We start from the raw sequence: 18,649 nt of genomic DNA, 5'->3' as shown, positions 1-18,649 counted from the left end.
GGAAGACTGTCCTAAAGTGATGGATTCTGAGATCAGACCTAAGATTTCTAGATGCGTCTGCACCACAAGTCTGTCATGACTGTGAACGTTTCTGTATCTTTGACACTCTAGTCTCCTTTGCAGAGACATCTGCTGGACAGATTGCTTTGGTTTTCAGTGAAAGTGCACAAATAAGTACCCTTACCTTCTAGTACCTGTTGGGAGCAAGACCTAGTTTTTTGTCATCACCATTTCTCTTTCTCAAAGGACACTGGGAGGTAAAACTTTGAGAAGGCTATGGGCATGAATACCTTTGTGTTCATCCAGTTTTGAACCTGGCCCCATAGGATATCTTTGATAACCCTCAGTGCAAAAGGTTACTTTACTTAATGATTTTTGGGACCACTCCCAATGGTATTATCTCTTTGCAACAAACATTGTATTTAGTGCCTTACTGACAAATAACTGTGCAGTCAGAGGAGAGTAATCTTCATCAGGTAATTCAAGACCTCTCCTGTTTCGCAGCAGATATGCACCTGTCTTGTCCCTTTTGGCTGTACATGAACCTCCTCCTCTGGCCACTACTCTTCCATCCTATTTCTTATACTAGTCTGGTATTAACTGCTTTGTGTTTAAAGGGTCTTGTTTCAGTCCCTTCCCCACTGTCCTGTCTAAAGAACTGTTAGAAAACAAGGAAAGCTTTCAAGAAGTGAAATTTCTCCTTTCTTCCCCTCAGAATCCTTCACCTACATGGAATCCGGAGAGCAGTCTCTCTTTTTCATAAGGCATCTAGATATCCTATCTCTTCCCTTCCATTAATTCACTTCTTGAAAAACCTTTCTTAGATAACGTTTTCAGAACTATGGCAGTTTGGAATTGGCTGTCTTATTCTTGTCGTCTCCAATAAAGATTTGAATGCTTGTTTGGGGAAACATGTATGTAGAAGCATGGGACCATTCTTCATTTGGACCATTTCTTAAGGCTGCAATTTGTCATGAGTCGAAGCACCAGACTCTAAGCCCTTCACCCTGTTTAAAAAAAATCACTTTGAGTTCCACTTAATGTGACAGTTTTGCTTATGAAATATTTTTGTCATATTCATTTGCCGTTTCCCATGTCCATTGTAAGTGACACAGGCCCTAACATTTGGTCATCATTTTACCAGATAACAAATCAGAGTTATGGGTTTATGTGGCAGGTGGCTTTATCCTACTTCACTCCTGGTTTGACATTTCTGAGGTATCTTTCCCTTATAGCTAATGACTATTGGATTTAATAGACCATTCCTTAGAGACAATATCATTTTTGCATGACTTCTCTGAGTGGGCATTTGTAGAGAAGCTACTGGACATAACCTTGAATGTATTGTTTTTCTCTACTTTACTGATTACTTTTGACAGGTGGTATTTCCAACTTTGCAAATCTTTCTTGCAGGCAATTATATGAACACCCTGTAATCAGGATAGATGTGAAATTGTCATATACGGCCACTTCATTACATCTTTTATCCAATTCTTTCTTGCAGATTGAGATCAATGCCTCATTCCATGCAAGTTTTTTTAATATTATTATTCAGAAGCTTTTTCTTTTTCAGTAGGTCCTTGGGGACGGGACTTGCAATTCCCAAGTGGACTCCTCCCCATGTACTCTCTGAGTAGTTTACCAAGTGTATTACTTCTTGCCATCAGGCAGTAATCCACCTTGATAGCAAGTTCTTCTGGGTTATTTGGATAAGCTACTCAATTCTCACCAAGGTTGTAAGCTAAGTAACTACTTCTAAACCAGCTAGTGAATGCTGTGGTCAATGTCCACTCCAAGCCACTCCATTGTGGTATCTACATCACAGCCACTTGCTTTCAAACATACACTTTCAATAAGAAATGCTGTATTTACCACTTTTCTAGTAGTTGGGCCTTACTTGGTACAGTGGTACTCCAGGACTTAAACAACTTAGCTCTGTCTTTGTGTTGTCCTTCAATTTCTTCTACCCTTTAAGTTCCAGGTTGGGGTTCAGGCCAACCAGAGACCTATCAAGGAGGGTCCTTAATATCCTAAATAAGTTATGCTCCTAGATAGATTAGGTATACTCTTCTGCCATCCCTTGTGGGTGGGTGTCACTTCCATCTAATTTAACAGTTTGAGTTCCCTGTAAGTTGGGCAGTTATGGTCTTCTATATTATGTTGCAGTCTAAGGTGCTAAATCTTTATTCCTGGACTTCCAGGAAGGTGCTCCCTGGGGAGGGAAAACTGAACAGACAGTTTTTTACAATATGAACTTCATGTGTTAGGTGTATATCATAGCTTGTATCAAAATGAGTGGATGTATATCCCTGAGCACTAGATCTTACAGAATTTTAAATGCTGACTGGAAGTAGAGCTAAAACCAACCAAAAGCTCAGAAAGAAGGGCCCTCTGGTAGATGTTTTAGTGCAGTAACAACACCTTTGTTAATTTTCTTTGAATGGATCATCCCTAGGGATCTCAGCCACAGGTGAATGCCTGACATCTGGCACAACTTCAGTGCTTTGCACCCTTCCTTCCCTCATGCAGGGTAGAGTCCACCTTCCAATGGATGTTAACATGCCAGTAGCAATAAGGTAGTATCCTCTTATGCCATTTTTAGATCTTTTTTTGCCACCATGCTACTTTTTTCCTTGCAGTGTGGTGGCATCTTTCCATCTGTTTAACTTGAGGCTTCTGAAGTTTGACAAACTGCCCATTTTCTTTTTTTTCTTGTTATTGTTAACCATAGCCTTTTGTTTGCTGGTAATGGAATGGATGCCAGTAGCGTTTGTGTTCGCCATATCTAAAGTTTCTGTATGTATGTGTAAGCTCAGGATTCCCCATAGAGGTTTCCACTCTTATGCATGTTTCGTTTGGAACCCTCCAATGACAAATCTCTCTTGCATGAGGTTTAGTAAGAGAACCCTGAGGAGAAGGGAGTTAGCTTATCAGTCCTAGTAAGAAAAAAAAAGCTGGAGTTCTTATATACATAAGGCCATCTTGTTGAGCAGCAGTGATGTTCATTCAGTGTCCTCAAAAAAAACCCCACAAAAATATATAGGAAAATGGGCCTGACACAAGGACAGACTGGAGCCTTAGCACATTGCTTTGATCCTGGCTGGAGTCTTCAGGCTGAAGGGACTGAAACATTGAGGGTGTCTTTATTGCCTCCAACTCTGAAGCCTAGTATCTGAGGTCTCTGGCAACTCCTGTCAGGAGGCTGCTACACCTTTGCCTGAGAGCAATGTTGGAAAGGATTTCGGAAACCATAAAGTAGATATTCTGGACTTCTGGTTGTACATCATGATATCTTTATTATAGGTCTCAACTGTTCTTCCCTTTCAGATTTGATGCAGAGAATTGGGGAACTCTGTCCTTGGGCTTCTTTACAAGAGCATATCATTTGAAGAGACTCTCTGATGGAGTATTTTATTTGGAAAGACGGATATCTAGAATGTCCAGAACATGTTCCCAAACCCTCTGGGCTTTACCGTCCATAGCTTTTGACCATTCTTGTAGTACTTGAGGTTTTGCAGTAAACCGTCCTTGCAGAATCCCTGGAATGTTCTAGGAAACTTGACTGGATTTATAGGTGCAGAATCCTTTAAATGCCTTTATAAGAAATTGGTGGCAAATCCAACAAATGTGTCTTTGAATTATGTAAACTGGGCAAACTTGTTTTCTGACCAAATACCCTTCCCAGTTACTGGAAGTGCATAATACTGAATGACTTTGGGCAGAAGGTGTATATTAGTGATGCTGGCCTTTCAATGCCCTTAATTACCAGACTCGTGTGAGCAGGTAACAAGGTGAAATCTTCAAGCAAATGAGTGAGGCATTGTGGGTAATAATGTTGCCAGTCTGAAAGCAAAATTGGTTAGTCTTGCCCGGTCCACTTTGCAGGTCGGCATTAATGCTGTAAAATGTTATTATGGTATTGTTAATGCAGCACTCAAGAATCCTGCTGTGATACCCAATATTAGGAGATATGGTTGGCTGAGGGTGTAACTTCTGCCAAAAGATGTGATAAGGAGCTGCTTTTAGACCACCTTCCCTAGAGAGTTTTTTTAAACATGAAAGCGAAAGGAAGTCAAAGTTATAGATTACTCTGCTGCACCAAGATGTAACAGAAACTCTCTCAAAAAATGAGTTGTGTTAATGTCAGAACAAAGGAAAGCAGATGAAAGGTGAAAAGGGTTTTAGAAAAGGAAATGGCAAGGTGATAGAGAGATCTGGGGGCCCTCACAGCAAAGACTCGTGTAAGGAGCAACATGTACTCTGTCATTCTTCTCCCTTAAAACAATACCCATCCCTCAAATCCCTATTAATTTAAAAAATCCACAAAGAATAGGAGGCTGGCTGTTCTTGTTCTGATCAAATGTAATGCTTTACCATTTCTATAAGTGGGTTCTGCAGGTGGTAACCCAGAGATACAAGCTGCAGTTTGTCAGTGTCAACATTTCATAGGATACCTTAATTGTCAAAGGATCAAAACCCTCTAATTGGGCCTTCTGTGGAAGCTGTTTCTGCCAGACATTAGATAGAACCAAGGGAGGCCAAGGGCTACTACTTGGGACACTTTCTGATACCAAGAAAGGATGGCTGTTGGAGAGCCATTGTAGAGCTGTCAATCAATAGTAATCATATTCTTAACAAAAGTGCCAAAATTCAAAATGCTGTCACTTCATTTCCTTCTGCCCATCATGTTAACAACCCATTGTAGTTGCATTATATGTTTTCTCAGGTTCAACGTGGACAAGGTCATCCTATTGCCCCTTTACCTCTGTGCCCTTTAGATGAGCTACTGTTTTGGGGGCTTTTACTAGGTGCCAGGTTCCAGTTATACCTACCTGACTGTAGAACTAAGGGCATTCAAAGCTATCCCTGTCTTGATGACTGTCTAGTACAGGCCTAGTCACAGGAATAACTAGAAAAGGCATTTGCATACATTCTGAATTACTTCCAGAACTTCAGTTAGTCTGTGTGCGCTTCTCTTTCTTAGTCTTTTGAAGTTCAGTTTGACACTTCCAGAGTATAATCTTTTCGAAACTGTACTGACACCACCACTCAGAAGGCCTTTTTTCCCTCCGGACAAAGTAGAATTTCTGGCACAGTTTTTTATTCAAGAACTAGACCAGAAGATCCAGGTCTCAGAAAGGTTTTCTTAAGTATCATGTGGTACAAGGCAGTGATGATCTTATGGTCCTCCCTGACAAAACTTCACATGAGGAAAGTATAGTGGTACCTTAGTATATCAAGGTTTTTGACACGAGCATTGCCAAGCTTCCCTGCACAAAACTAACAGAATGTATGGTGGAATTACTGGCTGCAGAGGAATCCAGGTGTCCCTTTACTGCAGGCTTTTGAGAACCACATTCTAACCGCATATGCTTCAGATACAACATTAGAAGCACACACTGACAATGTAAGAGTGCAAGGTACCTAAGATCACAATGAGTGAGGCATATCACCATAAAAAAGTGGCTGTAACTCTGTCTATCAGAGCTTTGAAGCCAAGCAAAATAATACACTTGAAAACAGGCAATATTACATTGATGTGGTACAGATTGGTGGGGCTCAATCTTATTCCCTCTGCAAAATGACAATGCAGGCATAGAACGTTACCCTAGACTCAGGCATGGCTCTAAGGGCCTCCTATATACCTTCTCAACGGAATGCATGGGTGGGTCATTTGAGCAGGAAATCTGTAGATTCCCATTAATTGATGTTAATCAGCTTCATCCACAGCCTTACTAACATTAGATGTACCAGAAATGTACTCCTTTGCTTCTAGCAACAGGCAACTAAAGAAATTCTGCTATAGTGCATCACCCAAGGAGACTTAAGCAGTGAACACCTTCTCCTTCAGCTGGGCAGGTCTAATTTTGTATACACAGCTTCCTATTCCCTTCCACATAAGGTGAGTTAGAAAGTAAGGGTAAGGAGGACAAAAATGTTGATAGCCATTGTCTGAGGCAGCACTGGTTCCGCCCTTCTGGAGATGCTAAATGAAGATCCATAAACTCTGCCTTTGCATGTGAACCTCTTAACCCAGTTCAGAGGGCTTATGGTACCCAAACCTGAGCACCCTCAGACTGGCATTATGGCTAATGATCTTGTTACCTTTTAAGCAACAGTATTGAGAGGGCATGTTAACAGTCGTGAGAAACTAGGAAGCATTGTCTTTAGCTAAATGAAAGGGATTTTTCCCTATGGTGTCAAAGGAGGAGTCCAAACTTCATCTCATTTGGAGTGTCTGTACATCTAAAGTACTTGCCTCATTGAAGATAAATTTGTCTACTGTCTCAAGACTGCCTCCCCTTAGACCCTTCCCACTTAAATATAATTGCTACAGGTTAAACAGGTCCATAAGGAACTTTACATCTGAGGTCTCCTAGGAAAGTGATATCACCATCATGAGACTTGAACTTTGCTTTGAAAAAACTGACTCAGTCTCCTTTTGAACCAGCTGACACTGCACCCCTCAAGTTCCTGACATAGTAACATAAGAAACAACATTTTTACTTGCATTCTTGATATGAAAAGAGCCCTTTTTAGTCTTCCTCAAAAACTGGAAAACTGGTCATCTTATGGGGCCCAATCCCTCATTTATGCCTAAGGTTACTACAAAGCTGTCATTGAACTTAATTCATTAGTATTTTTCCCCTAACTTGCAGAATAAGGGAGGAGGGAATATTGCGTTCTTTGGATTTTTACAAACTGAGATTTCGTACATAAAAATATGGGCATAAAAAGACTTTACAACTTTTATTTTTTGTTTAGCTAGTAAAGAAAGGAATCTAGTTTCAAAATTAACTATTTCCAAACTGTATTATATTTTGTTGCAGTGCACACCTGCACTGGTGGTGTACAGAAGCAAAGCCCTGACTATGACCCAGCCTTTCAAATTCAGTTAGTGGCTCAGGTGCTTGAGGGTACACACAAGAATGGTTGGGGCATGCCCATTCTGGGGTGGATAGATGGATGCACATAGATGCAGCCTTTCAGTTAATGCCGGAGAGACATGGGCACATTGCTTTCAGGGGGCAGGACTGTGGCTGTTTTACTCTGGAGATGGCATGATATGCCAGCAAGCCCATTGCATTCCCTTCCTGGGGACTGGATTGATGTGCCCAGAAGTGGGATTATAGGAGCAAACACATAACTTGGTATAAGTGTGATACTGCCCCAGGGTTCTGTAATCTCCTTGCCAGCTGTGAACATTGGGTAGAGGGTGATATAGAAATTGGTCTGAGGGTGGATAGTCAGGTTCTGTAGACCCAGTGAATGATGCAAGGCACCTGGGAAGAGTTGGTCGATTGTAGGGAGCCAAAAATGCCACAAAAATTGCACTGCCCATGATAAGACCTTGCAAGGACACATTAGAGGAGTGAGTATTTGGCCCAGCTTAGATGTCTCTGTCCATCCTCCAAAATACTGCAACATGATTTGCAACACAGTGTTTATTGTATTACAGTATAATTTTTAGTCTGTGGTGTTGGTGTTTTGGATTCATCAGAATTTTAATCAAAGTTCAGAGCTCTGTTCAAAGAAGTTTCTGAGTAGTCACACTTTATCTGGCTATTTCCAGTTCTTGTAGGAAATTTCTTTAGGAGTTTGGGTATTTAACTGGCTCACTGATAGAACCCACTCAGTCAAAGTAGGGAAACCCACCTCTAGTAGTAGACCCATAACAAATGGTGTACCCCAAGGATCGGTCTTGGGGGCCTCTACTGTTTGGGATACACTTTTCTGAGGTGCAAACCAAAACCAGTGGTCTGTAGCTGACCAAGTTTGCAGATGACTGCAAGCTGGGTGCTGTCTTAAATTCCCCTAGTGATGTGAACATCCTCCAAGAGGGCCTTACCCAAACTAATGACTGGTGCTAGAAGCATGGCCTCAAACTGAATGCCAAGAAATGCATCATTATCCCCTTTGGGGAAAATGTCATCCCCACTAATTATCACATTAATAACAACGTACTAAGCATGCAATCGGTTGTGAGGAACTTGGGCACCCAGGTTGATAGCAACCTGACTTTTGACCACTACATTGCCTCCGTTGTACGGAAGGCTTTCTCTATGGCACACCTCATAAATAAGGGTATTTCATCCAGGAACAAGGAGGTCATGATGCCCCTGTACTCCTCCCTTATCAGTCCCATTATCGAGTACAATGCCCCCTTTGGCATGTACCTTGGCAAGCACATGCAGTAGTTGGAGAGACCACAGAGGTTCCTGACCAAGAAAATCCAGGGTCTCAAACACGTATCCTATACAGATAGGCTAAAAGCCCAGTCCCTCTACTCAGTCTCATACAGACTGCTCAGAGCTGACCTGTGTCTGGCATACAAGGCCATTTCAGACCCAGTCTTGATGGAGTTGCTGCATATCTGTAAGACAAACTCGACATGGGCAACCCACATGCAAGGCCTTAACCTGGTCTGTGACATTGCTAGAACTTGTTGGCAGGATAGATTTGTATCCAAAGACTCCCTCTTCTGTGGAATAGACTCCCTCTCCATGTCAAGCAGAGTACCTCTCTAGTCCACTTTAAGAGGAACCTGAACGACTGGATGGGAAACAGAAAATATACCCGTGGGATCCCGTCTGTGTCCCTGATGGACAGGGGAAACAGGTACTGACTTCGAGGGAGCATGGGCAAAAATCTTGGCTAGGCTAATAAGGGCCACCAGAAATAGCCTACTATCATCCTATGAACCTATTAAATTTTTAGGACAGCAGTTCTGCTAACCAGATGAATGGATGAGAGCATTGTTAAAATTGAGAGAGAGATTGCTAAATCATTTCAGCACAGTTCTAGCTTACTACTTCTTTAAAGATGGTGGCATCATACACCGATCACATTGTTAACATGCTTATCATTTGTGACAATACACCGCTGTAAACTTCATAGACAGCATCTTAAAACATGCATCAGTACATTTTTAATTTATTGCTAGATAAATTACTGTAGTGATAACATGCTTGAAGTTAACGTGCACTTTGTTTTTCTTTCTTTATTGCAGCAGTTTATGCCTATTGAGCTGCCTTAGTGAAGTCTCTCGTTCGTCTGTTTGTATGCAAGTCTACCCGGAATGGTTTTCCAGTGAAGATGGTCTCGTAGAAATGGCTCTTCAGAAGCCTTCATCTGAGATATGGATCAGATTTGATGATCCCCTGTGTAGCCTGGGCAGAGGTCTTCCCCAAATACAAAAGGGGGAGACTATCTAACCATGAACATTTTTTGAGGGGAGGGAAGTTTGTTGTTTAATTTATTTACTGAAAACTGATTAGGAATAGAAGCAGAACAGTGGAGTATAGGTACTCATGATCACATTCTTTAAGCATATTTTGGTGTTCTGCCTCTTAATTCTTCAGGGTGAGTTTATCACACTGTCACTGATGGTATATGTCTCTCCTTTTGGGTAAAATGGTAATCATGATCATGCATGAAAACCATTAATGATGTGAATGTTACTCATTTGAATCAGAGTAACTGTGATGAAATGTGTGTATATGGGAACTTTGATAACTAGTTTTGTATTCTTCCATCACTTATGTCTAGAGAAATGACCATGATTTTTTTATATTCTATTACTCCATCCGTTTATCCTCAACACCTTTTCCCATTTTTGCACATGGGGTCGGGGTGTCACTTCAACAGTGACAATCACCTAGAGCCAAGTTTTGCACTGCCAGGTGGCTGGCCCTGCTGCTGTAGTTCATTCATACCACACACTCACAAATTGGGCCAATTTAGTGTGTCCAATCCCACCTGATCCATGTCTTTATAATGTGGGCAGAAATCCAAGCGAACACAAGGAAAGACATGCAAACTTTGCACAGAGGGCACCCCAGCCAAGAATCGAGCCTGGGAACCTCTTGCTGTGTGGCAACAATGCTAACCGCTGCACCACTATGCTGCCCCTGTTACCTCATTAAGAATTATAAATGTATTTACTATAGTCTTACACTGAGCAATACCATATGTTGATGAATTTTGCACTTTTGAAGAAACATGGGTAGAAAATTTTGCATAGGAGTTTTGTTCTTGTTGCAAAACTGAAAAACTAGTTCATGTTAGTTTTGTGTATTGTGCAGTTTAATTTATACGAAGTAATAGTATGGTGTTACAACAAACCTAAGGGGGTTTCAAAGGTAATATAGATCTTATTTATGAGGAGCCTTTTTCAGTTAGCACTGTTTGTGAAACTCCTTAAGGACCCTGTATTTGGAACATTTCTTGTAGTGCTGCACTGAAAGTGGGGGAGGGGAGTATGTGCATACATTCCTTTGGTATACGTCAGCTAAGCCAGCAGTGTTCCACACTCTCCTCTTTCTTTTTGACACTCATACATTTTTGATCACAGTCTTAGTATATCTTACAGGAAGGTCCCCATATCCAGTGCTGAACAACTCTATACTTTCTAAATTTTTCTTTCATTACCAGATCACCAGCCATTACCCACTGTTAAATTACTTGTACTGTCCAAGGAAGGAATGCACCATTAAGATATACCATAAGTGCAACAAAAGATTTAGCATAGCTGCTAGGCAATGGATGCACTGTGTAGGGATTAGCAACAATCTGATAAAAGGGAGAAGGTTAAGAGAGCAGAAATCCAGACTTGAGGCTTAAGCTTCCTCTGGCAAAATCTGAGATTGTAATGGCCCTTTTATCCAAAGACAGTTTTCTGTTTTGTAGTTAGAGTTCAACTTCTCCCCCTTTGTTTGTTGATAAGCCATTACAAAAGCTGGAGAGAGAAAGATCACTCGGCTACGAATTTTAGGGCTAAAACTGTCATACCTCCCATATTAAAGTGCATGACCAGAGCAATCCCTCGAGTCCCTTGGTGGGTGTGAATAGTTTACTTTTGGGCTCACAGAGCCATCTCTTCTCACCGCCAAGTTCTTGCCTTTGAGTGCAGGTTGAGGTTTCTTCTATTTCTTCCATGTACAGTGGACCTTGCCATATTGTGACTGCATCCACTGTCTGACACACTGTGGAATTATGACTGATCAGTTCTGGAAACATGAAGTTAGGAATTGCATTATGATGCCTGTCCTGTCCCAGATCCATCTCCTTTCAGCTTTATTCCTAACCTTTGCCACTAAATGCCAGTCATTTGCTTACTATTGTGCTGCTATCTTTGCTTGATGCCTTATTGTGTTGTGTGCACACACGCTGTGCCATATCGGTACTGGTTCAAGAAAGATACATACCTTACAATCTACATCCCTCTTGGAGTGGTGCATTTAAAAGACGGAGTGAGATCCTTGTTTCCAAGTTAGGCAAGGATAATGATGTATTCCTTTTTGATAGACTTTCTTTGGGAGAATCTCAGGATAATATCCTTCATAGACCAGTCTGTAATTTGTTTGCCTTCTTCCAAAAGATAGGGAAAAAATCAGTATTTCAAAAGGAAAGATGACCTTCTGTCCTCAGTAGGCCTCATCCTTACAGATGTTATTCTTGCAAAGCATCCATAATCTGGCTGTTCTGTGGAGTCTTGTTTCCCCAAGAGGAGTTGAGTGCAGAGTGCCTTTGTTTTAGGGTATCCTGAAGCAGAGACTGCTTCGTGATCTCGTAAGCCAGGCATGTGTCCTAGAGACCACAACATCTTTTTGCCTTGTCTCCAAATAAAGAATCTGACACTGGACAAGGTGAATGAGGCATTTTTCCTTTCTTTAGAGCCGAACACTCTCTGGCTTGACAAATATCCCAGTTCCATAGCATAAGCACTGAAAAAGCTGACAGTGTTTCCTGGTTTAGGGATAAGAGATTCTGAGGGAAAAGACTTGTGCATCAGCTTCCTCTGTGGGTTTTCACAAAATCTGCAGTAATTTGACCGTTCCTGTCTTTTGGCTTTTGCATAAGCATTTAGGGTGTGTCTGCATCAGGTGACATGGCTCAGACTTTCTTTTAAGGAAAAACTAAGGCAGACTATTATGGATGTCCCTTCTCTAGGGGAGATCTTTGATGGAAAAGCATCTTAGGACATTGACAAAGACCTGAAGAAGTGGAAGTAAGCATTAACTACTGTAAAATGAGCCTAGTACTTGTGGCTGCCTCTTCTATCACTAGTCCATCTCAATACTCAAAGAGGTTTGTCACATATGGAAATTGGTCTGTGTCTATAGAATGCAATCCACAGTTCCACCTGCCTCCTCCAAAAAGGTTGTTTTATTTTCACTGGTGCCTCATCCTGAAAAAGTGATGAAGGTCCCATTCTATCCTTGACTGAATGTAGCCCATTTAGCATTAGGTATGCATGATTGAAACTACTTGGGACATTCTGTAGGACAGTGAGATGTCAGTTCAGTATGACTCAGCACCATGTTCTGAAAATTATGCTGCCTTTTGGCTGTCATCTGCTGTCATAATGGTTATGGGATTTCTAGCCCTTCTGATGGAGGCCTTGCAGAAGAAGGGCATCCCATTTCTGTATTTAGATAATTGACTTCTGGCAGACCCATCAAGGAGCTTATCAATCGTGGCTTTGTCAGTGATTTTTCTATGGTTGCAGGAGAGAGCCATAGTAATCTGGGAAAAGTGTCTGCCTAGTCCTTTTACATAACATTCTCTTTATAAGGTTAGAAGACTCTCTTCAGTGCATGTCAACCTACTGAAATGGTCCAGAAAGACATGTACCTTGTATTCTGGGTAAGGAAATAGGGAGGTGGGCTGAACCTCATACCCTTCTGTGTCTCTTGGGCATAATGACAGACATGATCCCCAGTACTGTTTTGGCCAGTTTTGGATAAAAGTAATTTAGTGGACAGTGAGGTGTCAGTAGCTGTAGTCTTATTAGGCATGTGGAACTTCACCTGGTAATGGAGTTCTGTTACTAGGCTCAGGACTGGTGGAACCATCTCCACAGTTTCATTGTATGGTTCCCCTTTCCGCTGCCAGTCCCTTTCAAGTTCTGAGACTGGTTGAGTTGCCAGCTTGGAATTTTGCCTTCAGCTTTATTCCTAACATTTGCCACTGTGTTAAGGTATGAAGCTTGTGGAAAAGGGCTTTCTACATAAACTTGCTTACGTAGAGTACATTGGTTCTTGTCCTTCAAGCTCTAGAGAGGGAGATAAGATAGTCCGACAAGCCAGGCTGTGGTGTGTTATGTAAACAAATGGGGTGGAAAGTAATCATTCCTTCTGTACAGAGAGGGAATGAAGGTCTTCTTTTGGAAGATTAAGCAGGACATCATTTTCAGCCATTCATATCCTGGGTGAAATGGATATTTAGTGGATTCTGTCAGCGTACTTTCAGTCCTGTTTTGGAAATGAGGATAAGAGATGCCTGCCTGCAGAGACATTTTTTATGGCATCTCAGAGACTGATCTGTTTATATGAAGAAGAGTGCAGTCTTCTACAATTTCTGCTTGTGTCAACAAGGCGGAGGGGAGTTTACTGTGGAAGTCTTCTCACTTTGGTGGTAAAGATTCATATACACCTTCTCTGACTATATGCCAGTTTTACAGCATTTAAAGGACAAAGACCAAAGCTCTCCCTCATCAATCCTTGTTGGCTTGTTACAGTACATTTTTAAGGTTTCATGTCCCTGGTAGTACAGGATATTGTCTCAGTACAAGACAAGGAAAAAAAAGCCTGAGGCAGCAACTATTATATTATGTAAAGTACTCTGTGATAAAGCACTGTAAAAAAAGTTGAGTTGACTTCATGAGTAAGCTACTCTGTTAGATCCTTTGATCCTGCAAGATATTCTGGCTGATGCCTTAGAAATAATAGAAGCTGCAGCTGTTTAGCTAGATAGACCTACTGTGCTAAGTGGAAAAAAAGTCATATGTTGTCCAATCTCTCCTTCATTCTTACCTGGATGGGTTCGGATCCGATCCTCGGATCCGAGACAGCCTTATAAGCAAGCTCCAGGTCTTCCACTAGCTTGTGGCTAAACCCTATCCCAGCATGCCCTAGGAATGTCTCCCAGATCTTGTTTGCAGTCATAATAAGAAAAAAATACTTTTATAATATCTGAGTGCAGTCAAGAAGGTCAGAGAACAATGATGTCCTACTGTAGCAACTCAGTCTTCCAGGAGTAAAAACTGGCTGGGGGAAAAGAGGGTGGGATGTAACAATGAAGGCGAAGATGGACAACACACATGGAACGTTATGGTGAGTACATAACGTCTTTATATGTTGTTGTCTGATCTCGCCTTCATTCTTTGACTTTTTTTTAAATGCATTATCTCTTGTCTTCAAAGTTCTGATACCCCTGGACCAAAAGCAGTCAAACACAATTCTACCACAGTTGTGGCTTCTTTCTGAGCCTGATTCCAGAATATGTCAGTTGTGGACATTTATGGAATGGACTTCAATTCCATTGGTCAGATCATCTTTAAAATTTTGTTGCTTTAGTATTCACCTTTCTATGCTATTTTTTGAGCCCTTTGAGTCCCCTGGAAGATCATTTTTGTATTGTATGGAAGCCTTCCTAGCAATTACTCCCTGCAGAAGAGAGTCCTCTCAATGATCAAGTCTCAGTGAATAACTATCAGCTGTTTTCAAAAAATTTAGACAGCATTGTTTAATTTTTAGGTTAAGGACTTTGCCCATCAGTGATGATAACTATGAATATAAGGTGAAAATGTGCACATCTGTCTTGTTTCTTGAATATGTTAATGTATATTTTTGTTTCTTTCAAAGTCCATAACATAAAATTGCAGTCTAAAAAGTCCAAGGGAATAAACTGAAAATTCAGGCAATGCAAATGTTGGTCATCTCATGGAAACCATTTCTAAACAGGTGAAAGGGAAATCTGTTCTAATTAGTGTATGGCACTACAACAATATGAGGTAATACTTTTAGAAACCACCATTTATAAAGCTTTACAGATGCAGTGCTTGAGTCCATTTCAGACTAGTTGTACTGGGACCCCCCCCCCCCCCCGTAGCCTGATGCAGTACCTGGTATATGCCAGTCAGTGGCTTCAGAATGTTGCAGTCTGCTGATAACAAAAGGTTACCTACAGTGCAGTCATAAACATCACTTTTTCTTGATTGTGTGATTATTTGGAGTCGCTGATGAAATTGGTCATCTTCAGTTGCTGAGGCCATAGACAGTCTGTGAAGCATTCCTTGTATGTAAACTTCACCTACTCTCTTGACATGCTAAATAGTGCCTCAAGTGTAATATGTTTTTGACCAAGTGATGATTGGCTGAATCGGCTAGTTTCAGCATCCATTTTCACTTAAGTCATGAAAGACAACATGTGCATGTAGCCAGTGTTGTATTTGTTTAAACATATCAGGTTAGGTTGCAGTTCTAGTGAAATACTAGCAGATTGTCTTTTGCTGAATCTGTTGCGTAGAGCCATGTAATACATTGATAATTTTCACACACCATGGTTTACTGTAGCTATTTAACTGTAGTTACTGCCCCATGCTATTTTTCCATTTCCTGCAGTCAGTTGACTTATGTTAGTGGTTACATTACCTGTATATTATAGGCAAGTTGTTGATTGTGACTAGTTTGCTGTATTTATAGAACTAATTTTGTGATGGTCATTATTGATTCTTCGTATGGTCCCATGTCTACTTTCAGGGTGATTATTAACAGACGCTGCAGGATAAAAAGGTTAAGTTAAAATGCAGATAATGAATGAAGAACAGAGCTGCTATTGTGGCATCTTTACCACTAAGTGTGCATTGTAAGGTACACACTAAGACAAGATAATACATTTGTGGTATCCTTCTCAAACCTGGAGAAAGAGACAGTTCTGCCTCATTCACAGGCAGCTTACCTGCATTTGCTAACAGGTCACCTCCTGTGGCCTGAACTCATTTAAGTTGGTATTCCCCTGTAGTCTTCCTAGTGAAAAATAATTGCAAGCCTTGAAACAGAGTAGGTGGTTACATCATAGGTTTTCCAAAACCACAGAGGTAGGTAGCTATGCCTTTGGGTTTATAAAGGGTGACTAAAACCCCTTTATTGAGACTGGAACTAAAATTGAAAAAGCAGTAACCTGGGGGGGGGTGGCTGGATGCATTCTGTAGTGGTTTTCTGTTTCAAACTGGTGTTTTAATTAAATGCATTATCAAACAAGACAGTATTGACACAGCTGAATGTATAGCTTATTACAGAGGGCTTTGTTATAGCTCTTTATTCATGGAGGTTAAACTTACAAGGACTGTGAAACAAGGAATTGTGAGAGGTTTTCGGATTTATTTTGCCTACAAGATCATTTGAGATGCACCTATTACTGCTTCCTAATCATTACTGTTTTGCTGAGTAAATATTCAGCTGCAAATATAGAAATAGACTGATAGTTCACTCTTAGTGAATTCTGACTAGATAAATTAATACCAGCATTATGTGACGAGCTACCTTCTTTCTGACATGTTATGACTTTTTTATGTGCAAAAGTCACTTTTGTATCCTGTCGTCTTGTATGTCATGTTTATGTACAAACAATGAAACTGCTACTACAAACAAATTTTATAATTACTGAATTAAATTTTATATTGACATAAATACTGTGATTGTTTTATTTACAAATAGTGTTAATCTGTATTCTGCATTTAAGTTTACACTTTACAGAGAAAAGCAGTACCGTAACTGTAGCCTAAACAAGGAGTCCCTAGTACAGATGATGATGGTGCATGCTTACATCAGCTGAAATATACTTCAAACTCTAAGATAAGGGTGGAAAAGTAAAGTTTTACATTAGGTGAACATTCTCTGCAAAATACTTAAATTGATGGAAAATGAAAGATGCGTCTCACTTTTTTACTTCACTAGGGGATGCTTAGGAGAGTGGCGCTTCTGTATCGTGCCTAAGCCTGTATTTTTATATTTCCAGATCTAGTTCAACACTCATCTGTGTCAACTGTTACACAGTGCATCTAGTTTTATTTGTCTGATTAGCCAGTGACCTAAACTTGTGCACAATACTCCATGGATAAGAAAAACTGTCATATGGCAGTATTTTAGATAACTAACATGGCAGGATTATAGTTCTTTATTAAGATGTTTAGTATGGTTTGTAAACGTAAACCAGCCGTGAATTTGTGGCAGTCTGTATCCATAGTACTATTTTAACCGCAGCTTGCTTTTAGTACATCCTTTGTCCTAGAACATGTGACATCCATTTAATGTACATTTCCATCATGTGCATTTATAAATACCAGTGATCTCATAATATTTATTTAGCATATTTAACTGTGTACGATTGCATGGTCTTTAGTGGGGCAGTAACATGCATCTTTATGAATCATTTTGCTTTCCCAGTGTTCAGGGTGATTGAAGGTCAATATATTTTCTATGACTTGAGCTACATTTTGGCCTTTTTATAAGACAAAGTTCCACAGAAAGTTTATGGGACAACACACCGTGTTTGTTTGTACACTAAATTGTTTTTGAATGCAGTTGAAATTTCCTTATTAACCCTGTAATGAAGAGGAAAACCTTTTAAATTGTAGTTTCCATAATAAACACACCTCACACACACACCCACAGTGAGCTGGATTCTAAAATGTGTGTTTGTGGCAGGAAACTGTTCTGAATTTGCAATATTTTATGGGAGTGATGCACAACATAAGGTTGACTTCTTTTGGAACTGTGATACCAAGTCACTGACTTCTGTGTCTTTTGGCATCTTGAGTTGTAATTCAGAAGAGGAGAGAAACTCTTTGGGTGGAACAAAGAATTGCTGCTGCATACAGCTAAATCTTGGTAGCCATTGACAACAGCATATAGAATACAATAAAGAAAATGTGACTCCCCCAACCCAAACAATGCATTTGTCTACACAAAAAAATGGCACAGTTTCCATTTCCCAGCCGCAAATGCCTTGTGGTTGTGCATTTAACAGTATGTGCCATACACAGCCAATTTAGTACTACTTTGTGTGGTGAATCATGGCAATTTGTAAATGTTGTGATTCTATGCTAAACATCTGCACAAGCAGGGGAATAGCCATGCATGCTCAAATTAGTACTTTTTCTGAGCAGCTAAGAATCTGAGGCATGTTGTTTCTGAGAGAACATCTGGAACCTTCTAAAGCAATGTTCAACATACTTATGGATAAGAATATTCCTGTAAGGCAATATTTTATTCTGTAATAGAGAATAACTGAAAAGGAGGGATACCTATTTAAATGAACTAGAGATAAAAAACTGAAGAGCTGCACATAGTTTAAATGTTAGGAGAGTAACTGCAAGAGCAACAGTAAAACATATGATGTTCATCGTGTTTCACTGTTGCAGTCATTACACTTGGATTATCCTGCTGGCAGGCAACCCAAGTGTAATGACTGCAACAGTGAATACACTCGAACATCTACATTTATGGTAGGTGCACAACTGTACTTTTAAATGAGTAATTTCTGGTTACATCCCCGGCACAATATACACGTGGTAGAGTGGATATTTGTACTGTATGTACATTCAGTAGCCATCCTCAGCATTTGATGCTGTGCCTGCAGAACATTTTGTTACACATCAAAACAGACAAAATGTACAGTGTATGTTATGTAAGAAACATTCAGGCCATAAGCACAGCTGTTGTGCATGTCAATTTAACAAAACTTTTTAAAATGTATTGCATAGGTTAAAACACAACTTGAAAAAATGTAAGGCTGGTTGCATCCACATCTGCAGATTTGGGAGACACATGGTTAAGGATCATCATGAAGCTCATAAACAAAG

At 40.4% G+C, this 18,649-nt stretch overlaps 1 protein-coding gene across 1 annotated transcript in view; it reads left to right on the top strand.

Moving 5' to 3' along the window:
* Window positions 1-16,477, top strand: part of LOC122810608 (tastin-like) — a 1,451,617-nt gene extending 1,435,140 nt beyond the window's left edge. Inside the window, exon 16 of the mRNA XM_044082184.1 lies at window positions 9,011-16,477. Within this exon, the coding sequence (XP_043938119.1) occupies window positions 9,011-9,037 (27 nt within the window). The 3' untranslated portion in view covers window positions 9,038-16,477. The remainder of the gene's footprint in view (window positions 1-9,010) is intronic.
* The last annotated feature ends 2,172 nt before the right edge of the window (window positions 16,478-18,649 follow it).

The sequence above is a fragment of the Protopterus annectens genome, chromosome 9.part0, assembly GCF_019279795.1.
Source record: "Protopterus annectens isolate FY-2018-M chromosome 9.part0, PAN1.0, whole genome shotgun sequence".
Taxonomy (NCBI): Eukaryota; Metazoa; Chordata; order Ceratodontiformes; family Protopteridae; genus Protopterus; species Protopterus annectens.
The sequence above is the reverse complement of the archived record's forward strand: the minus strand, read 5'-3'. Positions and strand labels throughout refer to the sequence as shown.